We start from the raw sequence: 22,139 nt of genomic DNA on the forward strand, positions 1-22,139 counted from the left end.
CCGGCCCGTTGCGGCTCACTTGGGGAGTGAAACATCGGACGGAAGATCTTCCTCTCTGTCTCTCCTCCTCTGTGTATATCTGGCTGTAATAAAATGAATAAATCTTTAAAAAAAAAAAATCAGCTCTAAATAGGTCAAGGACCTAAATCTACACCCAGACGCCATCAAACTATTAAAGAAAAACATTGGAAGCACTTTCCAAAATATGGGAATGGGGAAAGACTTCTTAGAAAAGACGCCAAAATAAGCAAATAGGACTACATCAAACTCAAAAGTTTCTGTACAACAAAGAAAATGAAGTGAAGAAGCAACCAACAGAATGGGAGAACAATTTTGCACACTACACAAGTGATAGAATTTACAAAGAGCTTCAGAAACCCAGGGACAGTGAAAAACAGCCCTGTAACAAAATGGGCAAAGAAAACAGACATTTTTCAAAAGAACAGATTCAAATGGCTAACAGACATGGAAAGATGCTTAGGCTTCCTGGCCATCAGAGATACAAATGAAAACCACGTTGAGGCACCACCTAACACCAGCGAGACTGGCCTACATTCAGAACTCAACTAACAACACCTGGTGTGGATGTGGGGAGAAAGGCACCCTCCCTCACTGCTAGTGGGAGTGTAGGCTAGTACAACCACCGTGGAAATTAGTATGGAGAGTGCTTGGAGATTTGCAAATAAATCTGCCATATGACCCAGCTATCCTGCTCCTAGAAATATACCCAATAGAAGTGAAATCTGCATATGAGAATGGGATCTGTAATCCTATATTTGCAGCAGCACAATCTACAATGGCAAAGACATGGAAACAGTCCAGATGTGCTTCCAAAGAAGAGTGGTTAAAAAAACTGGCACATCTACTCCATGGAATATTACTCAGCTATTAAGAAGGATGAAATGTGCCATATACAACTAGATGGTCCCAACTAGAGACCATTATGCTCCGTGAAATAAGTCAATCCCAAAAGAACAAATACCGTATGTTCTCTCTAATGTAAGGAAACCATCATATGAGTGTAACTTCTTCAATAACCCTTTCCATACTGGTGTGTGTGTGTGTTTTCTTGCCGTGTCCCATGTGCTTTCGTGTTTTTTATTTCATTTTTGTTTTTTCCAAATACTTTTGTTGAATTCATCTCTGGCTCATGGATTACACAGTGGCATCATTTTACCTAAGAGACTTTGTTTTCTTTTTGTCACCCATGCATTGGTTATTCAGTGGCACGTTTTTTTCATGGTGCTGTAATTTTATTGATTCATACTGGTTGTTGACCTTATTTCGTGGCTTCTCATTTGAGGGAATGTGTAGTGGTGGAGTAATAGAGACTACCATGTCCAGATGTGGGATACAATACAACACGCATCCCTGCTTCCAGATCAGAGGCGGACTCCCAAACTGTTGGAAATGTGTAGACAGTGGGATGCTGGACTGCCTAAAATTGTACCAGTAATGTCGGGGCACACTTAAATAACAGACTGATGGAATTACGATTCCTTATGAAGGACTACTATTGTAGCCACATGGGGAAAATTGTCGAGGGGCAGGACATGGGGGGGAAATCCCAGTCTAGATGAAATTGTACCATAAAATTCAAAAATTAAAAATAAAAATTTGTTTAACCAGAAAAAGTTACCCTAATCACCCCGGTAATAACAGTTACAAAGGAATTCAGGAATATGTAGTTGTAAAATTTTTCCTGGAGGGTAGTGTCCAGAGCTCCAGACTGGCTGAGGAGTGAGCTGGCCACCGTCTCCTGCTTGCCTCCTGGAGTCGCAACCCCTGGGTCCTAACGCTCCTTCAGTGTGCCTTTGAGGTGACATGAAGTTGGCCTAGATAGCTTCGGAGAGCACACTGGGCTCATGGAGCTCTGGAAGGAACATGGGTGGGTGGTATGCAGAACCCCTTTGCTGAAGGCTGTCCTGGGCAGGAAACATCTACAGAAAGAGGGAGATGGGTCTTTCATCCTTCACAAAAGCTGTGGCCAGACTGAAGACCAGGACTTCTCTGGGGCTCCTTGGGTGGCAGGGCCACCTCACAGGACTGGGAGCTGGACTTGAACCAGCGCCACATGGGTTGCTGATGCTGCAGGCAGTGACTTCTATGCTGCCCCCACAGTGCTGGCCTTGATACGTTCATCTTTTGACGCTATTTATCATTCAGATGACCTCAGAAAATATCTAGAGTAGTGGGCAGAGAAAATCTGCAAACAGTAAGTTGCTGTAGAAAAATGAGACCTACCGTTGGGGCAGATAACAGAGATCAATGTTGGGCAGGCAGGCTCCGTGGGCCATCTCTCTGAGTGGCCGGGCTGGATCTGGATGACTCCCAGACCTTTTTAAAGATGTATTTATTTATTTGCAAGACAGAGCTATCTTCTCTCCATCTACTGAGTCACTTCCCAGATTGCAGTGGCTGGGAGGGGCCAACCAGGAGCCTGCTGCCACTGCTTTTTCAGGCACTTGAGCAGGCAGCTAGATGAGAAGTGGAGTAGCTGGGACTTGAACCAGAGCTCATATGGGACATAAGTGTGGCAGGCATTGGCTTTACCCACTGTGCTACAGTGAGGCCCTGAGTGAGATTTTCCATCTGCTAGTTTCGTTCCCCCAGTGGCCAAGGTTGAGCTAGGCTGAAGCTAGAACTGCAGGTCTCCCATGTGGGTGGCAGAGTTCCAAGCACTTGGGCCGTCTCCTGCTGCTTCCTCAGGCATGTTAGAGGGAGCTGGATCATAAGTGGGACTGCCAGGGCTCATATCGGATGCCAGCATCACAGAAGGTGACTGAACTTGCTACACCGTGACATTAGCCCCAAGCAGTGTTTTCTGCAAAGTAACTGTCCTTCAGCAGTGATGCTGCCTGTGTTTGTAGTAGACTCGGGTAGTGAGTGGCTAGTGGCTAGAAGAGCTGCCACAGTGGTCCTCATCTTAGGAGCCCCGTGTTCCCCCCCACTGTATGTCTGCCCAGACGTCAACGTGAGTGTAGCTTGCCCGTTTTAAGCAGTGAGTGCACAGTCCCTGGGTTTCAGTCCCATCGTTTCATGGTTACACACTCACATATTCGTGTAGCTCTCTGCATCAGAGCTTAGCTCTGTGAGGACTGTTGGCCTTTTTGGTGCGTGATTATATTTCTGTGCTGAGAGTGGTACCAGAGTATGAAGTATTTTCACCGTATGGGGTAAACCAAATTCCACCTCTTGGGAGGGTTTTACTTGCATACCTATTCTATTACCTCTCCAGGAGAATTGAGTAGTGGCTTTTTTTTTTGCCTGAGAGAGAGCTGGGAGGCATGGGGAATGTGTCCTGAGTGCGAGCTGGGAGGCATGGGGAATGTGTCCTGAGTGCGAGCTGGGAGGCATGGGGAATGTGTCCTGAGTGCGAGCCGGGTGGCGTGGGGAACGTAGGCATACTTGGATGATAGCTGAGTGGCATGGGGAACTGGGCGTGCTTGGGTGAGAGTTGGGCAGCGTGGGGAACGTGGGCGTGCTTGGGTGAGAGCGGTCTCGTCCCTGATAGGCTGCACATTCATGCTGCTCTGGCTTTTCCTCTTGCAGCTCGCCCCTCCTCTGCCCACACTTACGGACGGACCTAACAGCAACATGGCCAATGCCGGAGGGTTACCAACTACCATGGGGGGACCGCTCCCTCCACATCTGGCTCTCAAGGCAGGTAAGGGCCTTTTGTGCACACATATGGCCAAGGTGCAGGAAAAACAACTATGAAAAACTTGGTAAGAGAGATAACCCAAACTCAGAGTTTGCAAATTGTACCTAGTTGTTTAAATTTTCTTGTTTTAATCATTTTTATTGGAAAGGCAACTGTACAGAGAGAAGGAGAGAGAGAAAGATCCTCTAGTGGCCGCAGTGGCCAGAGATGTGCTGATCCAAAACCAGGAGCCAGGAGCCTGTGGGTCTCCCATGTGGGTGCAGGGTCCTAAGGCTTTGGGTCATCCTGTACTGTTTTCCCAGGCAAAGAGCAAGGAGCTGGATGGATGGGAAGTGGGGCAGGCGGAGCATGAATCTGCATCCATATGGGATCCCAGCGTGTAAAAGGCGAAGACTTTATTTTTTTGTAATTATTATTTTTGATAATCTTTACATAATTGATTAGGGCGCAAAGGGTCAAGGGCTACAGGAAAATGGGTAGGACCATTGTTTCTCATTTTTTTTTTCTGTATCTTGGGTGGGGGGAGATAAAGGGAGAAATCCCGCCCATCCCAGGGTCCCCGACGTGGGGCATTCTCCGAGGGCACTGCTCGAGTGGTGTTTAGAGTTTCGCAGTTCTGAATTGCTGCCAATCTTGCCATTCCAAGCACACTGAAATCTCTCCAGAAGCCACTGGCTGACATAGCCCACCTTTGAGTCTCCGTTTGCCCAGATTTTCACTGCAAGGCGAGGACTTTAGCCACTAGGCTACCATGCTGGGCCCAGGAAAACTCTTACATATATTTAGCATTTTTCTGTCTTTTCATCAAGGGAATAGTTGCTTTCCTTCGTTAACAGAAAATAATTCTGGAGTTGGGGCATCTGGCTATGGTCCTCCCGGGCCCACGTGGGACAGAGGAGCCAACCTGAAGGACTACTACTCAAAAAAGGAGGAGCAGGAAGTCCAGGCGGTGAGTCGACCCTCCCAGGTACAGCTAGGAGGGGCAGTGGGTGGAGGCCGAGGGGCGAGTGGGCCCTCCCAGGGACGGCTGGGGCTGTTGTTTAGGACTTGGTTCAGAGCAAAGTGTAAGATATTCAGAGGCCAGTGACTGTCGCACAGTCCGGTCCTTCAGTTGCCTGTGGGAAGAAGCATGGTGGTATGAAAGGGCTCTGCTTTCTAAGCACTGTTGTCTCGGATGTGGGGCGCCAGAGCCACAGGCAGAGGCTTAACCCGACACACCGTTACCCAGATCGCTGCGTTTAAAAGTGTGGTGAGCACAAGGATGTTGTCAGCAGTCTCTCAGGAACAGTTTAAATAAATACGAGCTTTGAGGAGCGGTGTGTTGGTACAGTAGGGAAATTTTTTTTTTTTAAGATTTATTTATTACAAAGTCAGATATACAGAAAGGAGGAGAGACAGAGAGGAAGATCCTCCGTCTGACGACTCACTCCCCAAGTGAGCCACAACAGCCGGTGCTGTGCTGATCCGAAACAGGGAACCCGGAACCTCTTCCAGGTCTCCCACGCGGGTGCAGGGTCCCAAGGCTTTGGGCCGCCCTTGACCGCTTTCCCAGGCCACAAGCAGGGAGCTGGATGGGAGGTGGAGCTGCGGGGATTAGAACCGGCGCCCATATGGGATCCCGGGGCTTTCAAGGCGAGGACCCTAGCCGCTAGGCCACGCCGCCGGGCCCGGGAATTTGTTTTCAGTTAAAGCCAGTGGAGCCAGGAGCATTTACAGGAGGGACGACACGCAGAAAGTAGTTTTAGGAGTTTCGGCCCTGAGGTCAGCCTGACTGACACCAGCCTCCCTGCTGACCCCGCAGACTCTGGAGTCAGAGGAAGTGGATTTAAATGCCGGACTTCATGGAAACTGGACCCTGGAAAACGCCAAAGCGCGTCTGAACCAGTATTTCCAGAAGGAAAAGATCCAAGGGGAATATAAGTACACCCAAGTGGGTCCTGATCACAACAGGTTTGCTTGTTTCACTCTTTCTCCGCCCCCCCATAGTAAGTTGATTGAATACCTGTCATTGGATGTGTTCTATTTTCTGTATGTGTGAATCAGCTTCACTGGGTGGATTACCAGTGAGCTGTAAATCAAAGACAAGAGCGCATGCGGGTTTGTAATATGCTGTTACTGTGGTCTTCACCTTGGAATATGCTTGTGTACTCCAGCGTGTGGCTCTTTGGCAGCCGGCTCAGGTGCTGCCAGAAGGGTGGTTGTGTTCACTGGTTCCAAGTACTGGTCATTTCTGTCATTGGTCAGGTCTTGAAAGTGGATTTTATTGCATTTGGGTTGAAATTTCACCTTAGCTTTCAAAGTTTCCAACCCCGAGAAGTTGTGTTGCTGAAGGAAGATGAGCCCGGCGTGTGTAGAGGGCTCTGTTAGCAGGGGCTGGTGGCAGTGGCAGATGAGCTCGGCTTGTGTAGTGGGCTCTGTTAGCAGAGGGTGGTGGCAGTGGCAGATGAGCCCGGCGTGTGTAGTGGGCTCTGTTAGCAGAGGGTGGTGGCAGTGGCAGATGAGCCCGGCGTGTGTAGAGGGCTCCGTTAGCAGGGGGTGGTGGCAGTGGCAGTATGTTTCTCAGCCTGCCTGCTGTGCCTCCCAGGAGCACCCGGGGTAGTAAGAATTACTCCCAGGAGGGCTCATGGATGAGACGCTTTGCTGGGTGCCATGTTCATGTCGGAAGGGAAGGAGGTGGCAGCAGAAATTGGAAAGATCTGCCACGTGAAATTTTTCAGAATGCATCTAAACCATTTTTGAAAATTTAAGTGTTGTTCCTTGGATGCATCTAACAATCCTATCACCAAAGTAAAACTTGGACATTATGGGCCGATTGTGCAGGGCCTCCTTCCCCCTGCTTCCTACTGCCCTGTTCAGTCCTGGATTCTTAAACGCTGTCTGGCCTGTTAACCCTTGAGGCTTTTAAAGCAAGGGTCCATTTGCTGGCGATGTGTTTCGTTTAACGTGCTGTCCTGAGCTGCTTGGGCCTAGTAGGCACGGTAAGGTGCCGACGTGTGGCTGAAGCTCGTTGTTGGGACAGTTTCTGCTGCGACAGAAGCAAAGAATTCAGGACGCAGTGAGGTGGGAGGCTCCGCCCTGGGGGGCAGCACAGCACTGCTCCTCGCGCCCACCATGTAGACAGCAACACCAGAGGTCTGTATCAGACACATGTGCTGCTGCTTAGGCTGAACTAAGCAATCACATGGCAAACTACTGTCAACTGATTTCTGGTGTCGCTGTTCCCCCTAGGTGGAGGAGAATGAGATTGAGTGCTGACTTTAAGCCTGGCTGAGAAACATACTGGCATCGGTGTCATTAATGAAAGGGTGGCCGTTGTTCCCCTGAAAGTCAGTGGCCTTTGACCCCTGAAGCCGCTGTGCCTGAAGGTCAGTTCACAAGAGGTAGAGGAAGGAATCTTGTTTCGTGAGCTCCCCCAACCTTTGCTTGCAGTACAGAGTGAGGCTAGACCATCCCTGGTGTGTAGTTGTCCAGGGCAGTTCTTCCATGGCGGGGACCCTGGTGTGTGCCTGAGAGCCCCCTGAGGTCTCGGCTGCATTGCTCCCTAGGACCTAGCTAAGCAATAAGGGGGTGACCGGCCCCGTTGTTGTGTTACCAATGGCTGCTTCCAACTGCAGGCAGATCCCGGAGTGTTGTATGTGCATGTGTGAGTTGACCTTCCGAGCCGCACGGGGAGGCGAAGACCTCCATAGGAGAGTTTGAGGCCAAATTGATTCCTTGGCTACATGCTGAGTGGAAAATTTCTTTTCCTTGAGTGTTAGGTTCAAGCCTATGGAATAAGAGTAAGTGAATAGATGTGTAGAATCTAAAACCCTACATTTTCCTCCCATGGACAGTTGGCTCATCAACTTTCTCATAACTGTCTCATGCCATATTTTGTATTGGAATTTTCACTTTATTTTAGAATGGGATGCAATTGAATACCTAGTATTTTTTTTTTTTCGTTTCTGTGATTTGCCTAAGCGGTTGGAAAGCCTCCCTGACTTGGAGGCCTGGATGTACTAACCTCTGCAGTGACATCCCTAACCTTCTTTGTGTTGTTACAGGAGCTTTATTGCAGAAATGACCATTTATATCAAGCAGCTGGGCAGAAGTAAGTGTCCCTGCCCCCGGTGTGCTAAGCTGTAGAAAGTGCAGTGTCTGAGGCTGGGACCCACAGACCACGTGGAAGAACATAGCCGGTGTGGGGGGGCCCTCTGAGGCTGACGGATTGGTGCAGGAAGTAAATGGGTGGTGGATTAGTGGGGACGCACAACAAATGCAGACTGAGCCTTGAGGTAGCTCAGCAAGCAGGCTGGGGTGTTGCTCTGGGGGAGGGTGGAGCAGTGGTCCATCTGGGCCAGACTCCAGACCCAGGGTCCTAGAGGGCAGAGATCTCCCCAGGTGAAAAGCAGAGGTAGATATCCATGTCCAGACCGAGTTCTGTCTGGTTTCTCCCCGTGACGTCTTGAAATAGACAAGACATGCATTTTGGTGTGCTCTGTGCTGTGTGACCCACAGTGTATTTGCTATTTAAAAATACTTATGGTGACATAGATTAGCCTAGTCTACATTTACCCATGCAAGAAAATGACACTAGTATTAAAAAGTGAGACATAGAAGGATGTTTAGGACTGTGCCAATGTCAAAAAAGGTGAACTGCTGTCATCTTCATGTAGCTACGATGAAGGGTGAGGAGTCACAGGTGACTGCCTGGCCTGAGACCCAGTGAAGGCAGTACCCGAGGAAGCCCACAAGGGGGAGATAACCAGAAACAGCAGGACACCATAAGTGGGGCAGATGGTGTCTTGAACTTTTTTTGTTTTAGTTATTTGTTTGGAAGGCAAAGTTAATAGAGACAGCTTCCATCCACTGGTTCACTACTCAGATGGCTGCAAAGGCTGGGTCTGGGCCAGCCTCCACTGTCCCAGGGGCGTTAGCAGGGAGCTAGATGGGAAGTGGTCGTGGCTTTCCCTGCTATACCGTAGCACCAACCCATGTTCCTGGTTGTTCCTTTCAAATATCGTGACTTGGAATCAGCACACTGAGCTCTGTTTATTTCTCCGCAAATTGGCAGAAATGGCTAAAGTTTCTTTCTTTTTTTTTTTTTTAAGATTTATTCATTTTATTACAGCCAGATATACACAGAGGAGGAGAGACAGAGAGGAAGATCTTCCGTCCGATGATTCACTCCCCAAGTGAGCCGCAACGGGCCGATCCGAAGCCGGGAACCTGGAACCTCTTCCAGGTCTCCCACGCGGGTGCAGGGTCCCAATGCATTGGGCCATCCTCAACTGCTTTCCCAGGCCACAAGCAGGGAGCTGGATGGGAAGTGGAGCTGCCGGGATTAGAACCGGCGCCCATATGGGATCCCGGGGCTTTCAAGGCGAGGACTTTAGCCACTAGGCCACGCCGCCGGGCCCTAAAGTTTCTTTCACACTCAACTTCTGCAGTTTGCACGCAAGTTCAGTGTATGAAAAACCTTCCTAATACTATCAGAGCTTTTGAAGGGTTCCTTGGGAGACGGTTTTAGCAATAATGGTTTTCGGTGCCTAGGATCAAGACGAAGAAGGTAAAGGCAGCCTGGATTGTCGGCCTGCACTCCTGATCCTCGGGCCACTTCACGCTAAGTTGGCTTTCCTGCTTCCTAGCATAAGCAGAGTGGTGCCAGGAGAGAGATCACCGTTCCTGTTCACGCTGGGAGGCGCTGCTGGCTCCCACTGGTGCTGCCATCCGTGCACTGGCCCTCTGGGGAAGTGCATCTTTGCTGTGTGCAAGGGGACAGCTGGGTTAGGGCACAGCTACACTGCTGCCTACATAAAGGGCTACATGGTAAAGGTTCCTGCCTTGCCAAGCCAATCAGATCAAGCCTTTTTATTTTTGTCTAATTTTCCAGGCTTTTAAAAAGCACACAAATTACAGACGTGTGCTGTGTCAAGCCCTGGTTTCCCTTTAGTTAATAATTGCCCTAACACGGTAGGCAGAGTGGAATTGCTGGGAGCTGAAACACTAATTCAGAACCTAAAAGTCAGGCTGCTGGGGATTTACTGAATCTTGTGCTGCCTTGGCAGGGCCGTGAGAGAAGTCCTGGCCTGCCTTGTGTAAACTGCTCCGTGCCCCGTGTGGCAGGTGGGCTGGGTGCACTTCACCCCATGTAGATAGCCACTTTGGATTTAATTGTTGTTTGCCTCTACATTCTTGTGCTTTCCGAGGTTAGAACGATGCTCTTCCTCTGCCTGATGCTGTGTGGTCATGATGGTAACTGGTGTGTGTCCTGGTGTCTCTGTGTTGGTAGATCAGGGAGAGAGGGAACGAGGCCCTGGCGTCTTCTGTGTGAGGGCTCCTTTGGGGTGTAGGCCTGCGGAGAAATGGCTTCGTTTTTTGTAATTCTTACTTTACACTGTAGGGATCTTTGCACGTGAACATGGATCAAACAAGAAGTTGGCGGCCCAGTCCTGCGCCCTGTCTCTGGTCAGACAGCTCTATCATCTCGGAGTGATTGAACCTTACTCCGGACTTACAAAGAAGAAGGAAGGCGAGACAGTGAGTCTAAAAGCCTGAGAAATGCATTTGAATGTAGCTTGCTTGCTTGCTTTTTTTTTTTTAAGGAATTGTATAAAAATATTTATAGTTGAAAATCTTTTAAGTTTAGACTGGAGACTGCCCCTCCTGCTGGTCTGTGCACCTGGCTGAGATCCACTGCTTGTGGGGGCACTGCTGACCCCCTGCCGTGTGGGGGCACTGCTGACCCGCCAGCTGTGCAGTGGGTGTGTAGCCCAGGTGGTGGATCTGCATCCTGTTTTGTGTGTGCTTTGAGGTGTTGATGCTCAGTCTTCCTCCCCAGGTGGAGCCTTACATAGTGAATCTCTCTCAAGACTTGGAGCTTCAGCTGCAGAACACAGTTCAGGAGCTGAACCTTGAAGTTGTGCCCCCTGTAAGCATACAGCTTTTAGGTGCACTGTTTTCTAGTGTCTCTTATCCCACAAGGGATTCATGCTACGTATTTGGCTTTGCTTCTTGATAGCCCCATGACCCCTCCATGCCAGTCGTTCTCAACATTGGCAAACTGGCTCACTTCGAACCATCGCAGCGGCAGAACCATGTGGGAGTGGTGCCCTGGTCCCCCCCGCAGTCGAACTGGAACCCTTGGACCAGCAGCAACATCGATGAGGGGCCGCTGGCCTACGTGAGTTCAGGATTGTCACGGGTTCTGCTACAAGTGGAAGTCATGCCCTTGTGTGACTCCAACTGTCTGCTTTACAGGCCACTCCAGAACAGATAAGCATGGACCTCAAAAATGAGTTGATGTACCAGCTGGAACAGGATCAGGATTTGCAGGCGGTGAGTGTGCAGTGTTGAGGCATGTGGTTGCAGAGCCACTGAACCTCAGTGAGGCCTGGCCGAGGGGGTGGAGCAGAGTGCTGCACCTGCCTGCCTGCCAGTCCTGGTTTCCCATGAGGCTGGGGCTGGGAGGCAAGGCCTAAGAGAGAACTTGACTCTGAGTGGAGCTATTTCACGTAATAACCTAACTTGGAAACATGATGTAACAGATGTTAGAAGAAGGGTTAGAGCATGTGGAATGTTCGGGGGAAACAGGGAAACAAAAGTGTGGGGGTGACCACAGGGTTTAGTGAGAAGACGGTGTTTTGTTACAGATGGAAATATGTAAGTGCTTTCGTGCAGGAAATACTCTGAGGGGAAGGGGTGACCCAGTGGGAAGGAGTGAGTGCTTGCAGAGAGGGCAGCTCGTGTGCGCAGGAGCTGAGATGTGGCTGTCCACACAGGTCTTGCAGGAGAGAACGTTGCTTCCTGTGAAGAAGTTTGAAGATGAAATCCTCGATGCGATTAGTCAGAATTCAGTTGTCATAATCCGAGGGGCCACGGGGTGTGGCAAAACCACGCAGGTTCCCCAGTTTATTCTAGACGACTTCATCCAGAGTGGCCGAGCAGCAGAGTGCAACATTGTCGTCACACAGGTGAGTCACACACAGCCTGAAGGCCGTCTTCTTCTTGCCCAAGTGCATTAACAGAGCACTGGATGTGGAGTGGAGCAGGAAGGACACAGAGCAGTGCCCAGGTGGGGTGGAAGCTTCGCTTACTGCACCACAGCACTGGCTCCCATACATAGTTGCTTAATAATAAATACTTCCATCATGAGCTTTGTGTACACTTCCTGGATATTTTGTTGGGATAAATGTTTCACTGTGGAATTGTTCCAGAGTATGTATTGTGCACTGTTTTGCTGTCTTTGAAAAACATGCCTGGATTCCCGGTAGAATCAGCAGTGAGTCAGGGCAGCACTTCTCTTTTCAGTGTGGTTTCAGATGTTTCTGGTTTCTTTCTTTTTTTATTATAAGAATTTTTATTGGAAAATCAGATTTACAGATAGAAGTAGATTCAAACAGAAAGATCTTCCATTTGCTCAGCCAATCTGGAGCCAGGAGCCTCTTCTAGGTCTTCCATGCAGGTGCAGGGTCCCAAAGCTTTGGGCCGTCCTCTACTGCCTTCTCAGGCCACAAGCAGGGAGCTGGATGGGAGGTGGAGCAGCTAGGACAAGAACTAGCCACCCATATGGGACCCAGCACTTGCAAGGCAGGGATTTAGCCACTGGGCCATCACGCTGGCTACGTTTCTGCTTTTTGTTACGAATGAGGGCTGCTGTGAAGAGAGTACAAACTGAGGAGTCGAAGGAGGTAGGAAGCTTGGTGGTGGTTTGCGCAAAGAGCTGCTAGTCTGTCCTGTACAGCAGGACAGTCAACGGGGTCGCAGCCACCTAGGAGAGAATGAAGGGACAAGAGACACAAAGAATGGACAGCAAGACAGTAGGTCTGATCAAGCTGTCAGTTTATTGATTTCAACTGAGGGTTTTTATATTCTTCAGTAACTAAGGCTCAGGGAAAGAGAAGCTGGGACGCAAGCCATGGTCTCAAGACCGATTGTTCTTGAGCAGCCACCATATCAACAATAGTAACCAACATATCGACAATAGCGTAGGTAATCAGTAACAAGATGTTGGTAAGTACAGCATCAATCACATTCTGAAACAGTTGCTAGGAACAATTGAAGCTAAGCGTGTGATTAGTTTCATAACTTCTTTCCCAAGCATCTAGCCAACTGTCCCATAGGTCTATATTCAAAATGGCTTCAGTGTGGCTATAGTGCACGGCTCCTGACACTAGTCCTGGCAGTGAGGGCCGGCTCTTCCCTGTGTTCGGCATGCGGCGGCCTTGGCTGCAGCTGCTCCGGGCTAGTTGGCTGTAAGCCGCACAGGCAACAGTTAGAAGTGGCCCAAAGGGGCTGGAGTGTGTGAAATGAGCCACAGTGTCAGGCATCGTAATTGGGAGAAAGTGCTTCCAGACTCCAGCTGTGAGTTGAAATGCTAGAAAACTGTAGGATTTAAGAAACTGAGAAAAGAAGGGTGAACACCTGCATTTTCCTTATACAGTGAAGCAGCTTGTTGAAAGGACCCAGAAAATTCTATGAGTGTGATTTATACAACTAGTGAAATGTTTGCACAAGCCCTGACTTAGATTCATGGCAGACCTACACCATGGCTAGTTACAGAGCCCGTTTCCTCACAGAACATTTTTCAAAAGGTGTTTGATGGAGCAACGGAAAGCGATCTTCCATCCAGTTGGCACTGTCCACGTGGCCACACAGCCAGGGCTGGGTCAGACTGAAGCTAGGACTGTCCTGATCTCAGGACGGCAGCAAGCCAAGCGCTCGGGCCATCTGCTGCCGCCTTCCTGGGTGTGTTGGCAGGGCTGCATGCCAGGTTGGCCCGCGCAGATTTGCATCTGCACTTGTCCCTGGTTGCCTGCTGATGGGATCTCGGGGCATACATGGTGCACCAAGACTGAAGCAGGAGTTAGACCTCCAGATCTCTGTCATCTCTGTAGCACCCCCCTGCTTGCAGGCTGAAACGGTAATGGTAGCCTCCCTGCAGTAGTGCTTTCTGACAATTAGCGTTATTGGAAGAGCAGATGAATGCAGAACAGAATGGCTAGCTGTCTGCAGGCTCGCCGTAGGGAAGCAAGGTAGGGTCCTGTAGACCAGGAGGAGTACATACGCAGGAGTGATAACATCTGTAGGGACAGCTGCTGCTGCTGTTGGCCCGTAACGCTGGGCGTCTGTTCTGCAGATGGAGAAGGTGTTTTGTATTTAGAAGACATTGACAGCTGTACAAGCATTTTAGGTGTCTCATGTTTTTAAACTATAGGAACCAGGCCCAGCGTGGCCTAGTGGCTAGGGTCCTTGCCTTGAACACCCCGGGATCCCATATGGGCGCCGGTTCTAATCCCGGCAGCTCCACTTCCTTCCAGCTCCCTGCCTGTGGCCTGGGAAAGCAGTCGAGAACGGCCCAATGCTTTGGGACCCTGCACCCGTGTGGGAGACCTGGAAGAGGTTCCTGGTTCCCGGCTTCGGATCAGCACAGCACCGGTCATTGCGGCTCACTTGGGGAATGAATCATCGGACAGAAGATCTTCTTCCTCTCTGTCTCTCCTCCTCTCTGTATATCTGACTTTGTAATAAAATAAATAAATCTTTTTTTTTTTCTATTCATTTATTTATTAATTACATTCTATTACATGACACAATTTCATAGGTACTGGGATTCTCCCCCCTTCACCCCAAACCCCTCCCCCATGATGAGTTCCTTCACCTTGATGCATAACCACAGCTCAAGTTCCGTAATAAATAAACTATAGACTCTCACCTAACTTTGAAACAGTTTCTCATGCAAGGAACTAAAATAATATTCCCAAGAACCTGTAGGGGATTGCGTCTACAAATGTCTGCACCTCTGTTGCCTCTTATAAAGTGTGGTCCCTTACCCATAGATGTTTGATTTATTTGTACTGGAAAGGCAGATTCACAGAGAGGAGAGGCAAAGATGTTCCATCTTCTGGCTTCTCTCCCAGGTGGTTGCAGTGGCTGGAGCTGAGCCAATATGATCCAAAGCTAGGAGCCAGGAGCTTATTCTGGGTCTGCTACATGGGTGTAGGGGCCCGAGAACTTGGGGCCATCCTCTGCTGCTTTCCCAGGCAGTAAGCTAGAGAGCTGCATGGGAAATGGAGCAGCTGGGCCATGAACCGGGGCCGAATGGGGTATCCATGCTGGCCAGCAGAGTGTTAGCCTGTTGAGGCATCGTGCTGCTCTCCCATGATCTTATGGTTTCAAAATTAGTGTTAGTGTTTACCGTTTATCTTGGGGTTCTTGCTTTCTTGCTGAAAGCTAGCGAGCCCTTAGTGTTCCCTGCTGTGTAAGCTTAACAAGTAGTGAGTTTGTTAACTTTCTCATCTTTGCCCCCTTCTGGGGCTCCTGATGTGGAGGTGCCACCGAAGGTGCTCCTGCAGACAGGGCTAAGAGGTGATCTGTGTGTCCAGGGTTTGTCTGGCGTGGCAAGCAGTTATGAGAGTCTCTTCCACGTGCTCAGTCCCTTCATCCCTGGAGTCTCCCTGGGGCCAGTAGCAAGGTGACCTTTAAAACACAAAATGGAAGATGTTATTCCTGTCTGACACAGAAGTAAAAGTTTTTCTGCCTTTGTTCTTTGAAGATAAATTTGGAGCTTACTAAAAGATAGCACAGCTCTTGATGGTTGTTCTGAAGTGCTAAAAAGGCCTGCCCTTTCTCAGCCCAGGAGGATCAGTGCAGTGTCCGTGGCAGAGCGGGTGGCCTACGAGCGCGGCGAGGAGCCCGGGAAGAGTTGTGGCTACAGCGTGCGCTTTGAGTCCATTCTGCCCCGGCCGCACGCCAGCATCATGTTCTGCACCGTAGGTCAGTGTGTGTGTGTGTATGTGTGTGTGCCCACGCGCGCTGCATTTGGGGCGTCCTTGGGGGGCCATGTGAAAGAGTGGTAACAGAGCAGTGACACTCAAGCTGATGAGCCAGTCTCCAGGTTCTGTGCGTAGAACGTTCTGTCGTCATTTTCCTGGTGCAGAATACAGAGGCCTGCTGATCTTGCAGCCTGGAGGAAGTGCAGTCAGTGAGAAGCACATGTCCTCAGCCTGCACTCTAACCTTCTCAGTAGTTTCCGGAAAAAGTTGTTTGTTTCTACATTGGCTGCCTCCCGTCTTTCTGGCTCATCCTCCTTCTCTAAGTAAGGTTGTTGCTGTTTTTTTTTCAAGGTGTGCTCCTGAGGAAGTTGGAAGCAGGCATTCGAGGCATCAGTCATGTGATTGTGGATGAAATACACGAGAGAGACATTAACGTGAGTAGTGGGTCTGCAGCCTGGCTGCAGTTTGTAAACAGCAGGTGTGCAGGGCAGGGGGGAGAGGGTGCTGATGGCAGACAGGGCAGGACAGGGGGCTGCTGGAGGCAGACCGGGAGTGCAGAGCCCAGGTTGGGTCCTTGGGGTGCTTTTTAATGAGCCAGTGATGGCTTCTCAGGTCATGGACTTAGTAGAACTGAAGGCAGCCATTCGTGATGGGATCCTTGCCTCACGCGTCTATCAGTAGGGTCTTTACCTCAGCCTCTGTGCAGGAGACAGAATGGAGTCAGCATCATTGCTTCAGGTCCACACAGCGCTTTTAAAGACAAAATAGGTATAATTATTTTTTAAATACTTTATTTAACCTGCTGTAGTGAAAACTTTTTTTCATTGATGCTTGCATAGTTGATCAGGGTGAGAAGGATCCAGGGTCAGGGAAAGGTGGGTGTGACCATTGTTTGCAGGCTTTCTGTTTCTTTCGCCTGTATCTTGGGGAAGGAGTAGACAGGGGAGAAGCCACACCCAGTCTCCCAGCTGCCCCAGCACCCAGCAGTGGGGAACGGACGCCCATTGTTGACCCAGGGTTCTCATGTAGCGTACACTCCAAGGGTTCTGCCCAGGTGGTTTCAGAAATTCTGACATTGTTGATCTTGCCAATCCAAGGATGAGAGAACACTTTCTTTTAATTTTTATTTTAAATTTTGAATTTTATGGTACAATTCTGTAGAGTCTAGGATTCCTCCAAGAGAACACTTTGGATGTCCATTGGGTAACATAGCCCACCTTAGAGTCTCCATTTGCCCAGATATTTGCTGTCATTGTTGGACTGGGGTACATGTCTTCCACTGCTATGACAGCAGATGTCTTCTGTAGGCCCCAGGGGTTGCTGTGTCCTCTGTGTGGAGCTGAGCCGGCTGTTGACTACCGCGTCTTCTCTGCTGAGGAGGACCATTTCTTACAGGTGGGCCCAACGGCCCGGACCAGGAAACTCAGACCCCACCAGACCCCCTGCCCCTGGGGTTCACAGAACCAGCACCCACAGACAGGCCCAAGGACCCAGGCCAGGCAGCGCAGGCCCTGCTGAACCCCCACTCCCGGAGCTCACAGTACCTGCCCCACTGCCCCCAGATTGGCATGGCTTGCCTCACCTTGGCATCAACTGGCAGGTGTTTCAGCCTAGCTCAGTCTAGCCTGCTCCCAGTTCTAGCTCCTGCTAGTTGATGCTGCATCCTGTCTTGGCCCAGCCAGCCCCCAGTTCTAGCCTCTGTGAACGGGTTGGTTGCAGCCCGACCTGGCCGCACCTGCAAACTCTCCTGGTCTTCAGGTCTGCCAGTGGATGTTGTGAGTTGGCCCAGCCTGGCCTACCCCCTAGACCTGACCCACATGTGTGCTGGCCTGGCTTTGGTTCTTGTGCTCTCTTGCAGGGACTGTGTCCCGAGTAAGGAATTTCCCAGGCTCCTCTGTCAGGCACCTGCCTATGGCAGACCTTACACACACCGGTCGGTCCTTGGCCCAGGTTGACTTTGTCCTCTTGTTCTGGGGGGAATGTTGTCCTTGCCCGGTCAGCCCAGACCCAGTCTGGTTCTTACTATTGGTTGTTGCAGCCCAGCCTCGCCTGCTGCCCACCCACACACAGTCCTCATGTGGTTCAGGAAGGGATGAGACCTAGCCCAGCCTATTTACACCCACCCTGGCTCTCACGAGTACCAGTGGGTGCTGGAATCTAGCCCAGTCTGGTGCTCCCCAGACCCAGTCCCCACCCATGCCAAGGGAGACTGCAGCCATGTCCAGCCCAGATAGTTACCCTCTTGCTCCCGTGCAATGGCCACCCCACTGGGGTGTCCCCTTAGCTCCGCAACCAGGTGTGTTCCTAGCCATAGGTCTTGTGCGTACCAATGGAGAGGGCTATTCAGCCCAGGACAGCACATGCTTCCCAACATATTCTGCCCCAGACCTACTTGACACACGTACTGGTTAGTGTCATGGACCTGCCGCACCTTACCCATTCCCTGTTCCAACTCTGACTGGTGGATTCGTGATCTATCCCTGTAAGTTCAGAGGCCTTGTCCGTGGAAGACCCTCAGAAGTGGTTTCTCAGCTGGACATGAACCCTAAGGTCCCTGCTTTCCCCCACATGTGCCATCCATAGTCAAATGTCAGTCTCGAGGGCTTCACCCAACACCATTCGCACTCGGCTGCCCAGGCCCTCTCCAAGAAAGCCATGCCACCTTGCTGGACGCACCTGTGTTGGTCAAAAAGTGTCCGGATAGGGAGAGCCTAAAGGCCTGCCGAGCCTCTCCCCCAGGGAGCCATGCAGCCCAGAAAACATTTCAACATATATTCGGTTTAGGAAACATTTTGGGGTTCGCATTGAGAACCATGGTTGAGATAGACCTGGACACACATAGCCCATGTCACACAGCGTCTCCATCCAGGCTCCCTGCAGCTTCCTGCTGAAGTGTACACTGCATAGCACAGTGACCACTGGGGTGCTTCGGGTTCCTGCCACCTGTGAGAGGCCTGTGTGGACCTCTGGTCCTGCTGCGTGCAGCCTGGCCCCATCCTGGCTTGTGTGGGCATTTGGGAAATAAACCACTGAGAGAAGCTCTCTTGTTGGATCAGAAGTGCAGCCCAGACAGCTCTGCTAAGCAGCAGTTTGTTGAGGAGGCAGGTAAACAGACCAGCCGCTGGGGTCAGCTCTGCTTTCCTTCAGAGTAACCCTGAGGTAATGGTTACATGGTTTGTTTTTTTTTTTTTTTTTTTTTTAAGATTTATTTATTTTATTACAAAGTCAGATATACAGCGAGGAGGAGAGACAGAGAGGAAGATCTTCCGTCCGATGATTCACTCCCCAAGTGAGCCGCAATGGCCGGTGCTGTGCTGATCCGAAGCCGGGAACCAGGAACCTCTTCCGGGTCTCCCACGCGGGTGCAGGGTCCCAATGCATTGGGCCGTCCTCGACTGCCTTCCCAGGCCATAAGCAGGGAGCTGGAAGGAAGTGGAGCTGCCGGGATTAGAACCGGTGCCCATATGGGATCCCGGGGTGTTCAAGGCGAGGACCCTAGCCACTAGGCCACGCCGCCGGGCCCGGTTACATGGGCTTTTACAGAATGGTAAGTTAGGTAGCCATGGGAACCAGGCCAGTGGGGGCAGCCATGAGAGGCAGCCACGGGAACAGTGGGATAGCAGCTCATACAGTCTCACTTCCTGGAACCCAGAGTTACAGGCAAGGCATGATGCACTTGGTGCTTTGGCTCAAAAAGCAGGCAGCTGGCAAAGCATTTTGTACAGAAGCACCAAGAGCAGGTTAGCCTGAACCAAAGTGACTCCATTTTGTGGCTGGATTCCACATCTTTCTGTCTCTTGGAAAAATATAAATGAAGTTTAAAATGTAAAAGTGCATTGTGATCCTCCTCTGCATCTGACGTGTGTTTACTCTCAGCACGTGTCCGTCAGGATTGGGTCTGTTTCATTGGTGAGCAGGCGCAGGTAGCCAGTGGCTCTTACACTGCAGCACAGTTCTCAACCTGGAAATTAAGTGTTGGTGTTTCAGTCTATTAAAGCTAACATCAGGGCCCAGTGGCCTAGCGGCTGGATTCCTCGCCTTGAACTCCCTGGGATCCCATATGGGCGCCGGTTCTAATCCCGGCAGCTCCACTTCCCATCCAGCCCCCTGCTTGTGGCCTGGGAAAGCAATCAAGAACGGCCCAAAGCCTTGGGACCCTGCACCTGCATGGGAGACCCGGAAGAGCTCCTGGCTTCGGATCGGCACAGCACCGGTCATTGCGGTTACTTGGGGAGTAGATGATCGGATGAAGGATCTTCCTCTCTGTCTCTCCTCCTCCTCGCTGTGTATCTGCCTTTCCAGTAGAAATAAATCTTTAAAAAAAAAAAAAAGCCTAACATTGTTTCCATTGAAAGATACTTTGATGAGATTCTAGTACATTAGTATAGAAATCCTGTACACGTCAGTGAAGACTGCGTCACAATTAAGCAGAGACAGGCATGTTCCAAGAGGAGCGTGTTGGCCCTAAGGCTCCTGGCAGCCGGACAGCGGGACACTGCCGTGGGTGACCACTGAGGTGCTTTGCTGCTAAGCAGGGACGCGAGGTGGTGGGGTTAGGAAGGTACCTCCTGGCGTACCTGCCCGTGATCATCAGAAACGGGTATGCTGAGGTGACCAGATGCCCGCTTCTCGGCTTAGTGTGGGTTTTCCCTTGTTGCTAAAGCTGTGGAACTGCATATTTTAATTCTGAGATAATATTTTTTCCCTTTTGCTTATCCAAAGGCACTCATTTTAAATCTTCACAGATATCTCGATACAACTTCTTATTGTTACTGTATCCGCTCATTGTGATGAGTCTCCCTGATGTCTCCTGGCTGTGTCACAGCCTTCAGGTCTACCTCATTGTGTTGTAGGGTTTTTGACCCCGAGTACGGCAGCAACCTCAATTCTTGTCTCGCAGGAAAGAAGAATTTTCGTGCGAACACAGTTTAGTTTTAAAGCAAGATTTATTAGAAGAGCTGAGAAAGGAGACTCCCGTCCTAGTGACGGGAGGGGGCTCTTGAGATAGAAAAGACCCTTACCCCCTGCCATAGTGGCAGGAGGAAAAGTGGAAAAAGAGACCCGTGTTAATGGTGGTGGACGCACCTTTTAAAGGTTTGCTTCAAAGGGGCTCCCCAAGGACAAAAGGAAATTCCTGGTCCCCCTGGTATTTGGCTTTGGGGCAAAGGACCAGACAGGTGTCGGGCATTGGACATTCCTGGCCTCGGGAATAGGAGTATTACTTCCTCCAGTCCTCTTTTCAATGATGAGGTCAGCCTGAGGCCCTCCCACACAATGGCCAGAGATGCTTCAGGTGGGGAATTGATATGCTAATGTCACTCTTGTCCCTTGGTGAATGTAAGACGTGGTGGGGGATTTTATATTTGAGAAAAAAATGACTTGGGGACCCAGAATACCCTAACTGCCTACTACCCAGTCTAACTCCTCTCACAATTGTACAGACATTTCAGTGCTGCTTTTTTTGTGTTTGTATTTTAATAGACCGACTTCCTGTTGGTTGTACTGCGTGATGTGGTTCGGGCTTATCCGGAAGTTCGCATTGTTCTCATGTCAGCTACGATTGACACCAGCATGTTCTGTGAATATTTCTTCCATTGCCCAATCATTGAAGTTTATGGGAGGACTTACCCAGTTCAAGGTAAATACTGACGGGGAGAAGGTGAACACCTCGTGTGCAGGTTTAAAGTACAGTTTGGCTGTCCGATGTGTCAGCGTTCCTGGGGAATTTCTTGCCTGTGGTACTACTCAGACAAGCTTGGGTAGGGTATACTTGGTGACTTCTGAAGAATGGTGGTTATCCAGAGTGACGTCGGGGGCTGGCACCATGGATGTGCCCTGGGAAAGCAGTGGATGTTTGCCAAGTTCCCAGATCCTTTTGCCCATGTGGGAGACTTAAGAGAAGTTCCTGGCTTCAGAGTGGACCAACTCCAGCTGTTGCAGCCATATGGAGAATGAGCCAACAGATGTAAGATCTCTCTTTTCTCTCTGTAACTCTGCCTTTCAAATAAAAGCAAGTCTTTCTTCCAAAAAAAAAAAAAAAAAGTGAATTCAGAGGGGAAACTTGGCCACCAGCTCAGTCAGTCTGCCAGTGATCGTGAGGAGTAAGTGACATCTTCACTAAGTCCCTGGCTGGGATGGGATGTGATGCCATTGGCCCGGGGTCAGGTGTTCAGGCCACAGAGGCATCCTGGACCCATGAGAGAACGCCAGTGATATGGGGGGCTGAACTTACCCTTCAGCATTTACACTGGAACATAAACAGGAGCTGGCTCTATGTATGCATTCTTACTGTTTTTAAATATTTGTTTATTTTTATTGCAAAGTCAGATATACAGAGAGGCAGATCACCTGTCCGATGATTCATTCCCCAAGTAACTGCAATGGCCAGTGCTGTGCCAGTCTGATGCCAGGAGCTCTTTCGGATCTCCCATGCAAGTGCAGGGTCCCAAGGCTTTGGGCCATCCTCCGCTATTTTCCCTGGCCACAAGCAGGGAAGTGGATGGGAAGTGGAGCTGCCAGGATTAGAACCGGCGCCCATGTGGGATCCCAGGGAGTTCAAGGCGAGGACTTCAGCCACTAGGCTACGGCACCGGGCCCTCTTACTGTGACATACTTTCCCGTGCATTTATCTCCTTCCATATAGCTCCCAGTTTGTGGCGGGATGGACATGGCATATTTTTGGGAATGTTGTCCCAGCACAGCTGGCTAGTTCTGTGGGAGCA

The 22,139-nt window shown here is 50.2% G+C and overlaps 1 protein-coding gene across 2 annotated transcripts in view; it reads left to right on the forward strand.

The window, feature by feature from the left end:
- The window catches only part of DHX9 (DExH-box helicase 9), a 40,710-nt gene that overhangs the window by 8,417 nt on the left and 10,154 nt on the right, over positions 1 to 22,139 (forward strand). Inside the window, exons 3-14 of one of the 2 annotated variants that reach the window (XM_004578833.3) lie at positions 3,553 to 3,667; positions 4,501 to 4,613; positions 5,466 to 5,614; positions 7,708 to 7,754; positions 10,047 to 10,183; positions 10,485 to 10,574; positions 10,665 to 10,826; positions 10,904 to 10,981; positions 11,425 to 11,616; positions 15,277 to 15,418; positions 15,769 to 15,851; positions 20,899 to 21,055. In XM_004578833.3, coding sequence (XP_004578890.2) covers positions 3,553 to 3,667; positions 4,501 to 4,613; positions 5,466 to 5,614; positions 7,708 to 7,754; positions 10,047 to 10,183; positions 10,485 to 10,574; positions 10,665 to 10,826; positions 10,904 to 10,981; positions 11,425 to 11,616; positions 15,277 to 15,418; positions 15,769 to 15,851; positions 20,899 to 21,055 — 1,465 coding nt within the window. Of the gene's footprint in view, positions 1 to 3,552; positions 3,668 to 4,500; positions 4,614 to 5,465; positions 5,615 to 6,893; positions 7,030 to 7,707; positions 7,755 to 10,046; positions 10,184 to 10,484; positions 10,575 to 10,664; positions 10,827 to 10,903; positions 10,982 to 11,424; positions 11,617 to 15,276; positions 15,419 to 15,768; positions 15,852 to 20,898; positions 21,056 to 22,139 lie in introns of those variants that run through there. The other variant, XM_058668928.1, reaches the window with a different exon arrangement.

Source organism: Ochotona princeps, chromosome 10, assembly GCF_030435755.1.
Source record: "Ochotona princeps isolate mOchPri1 chromosome 10, mOchPri1.hap1, whole genome shotgun sequence".
NCBI lineage: Eukaryota > Metazoa > Chordata > Mammalia > Lagomorpha > Ochotonidae > Ochotona > Ochotona princeps.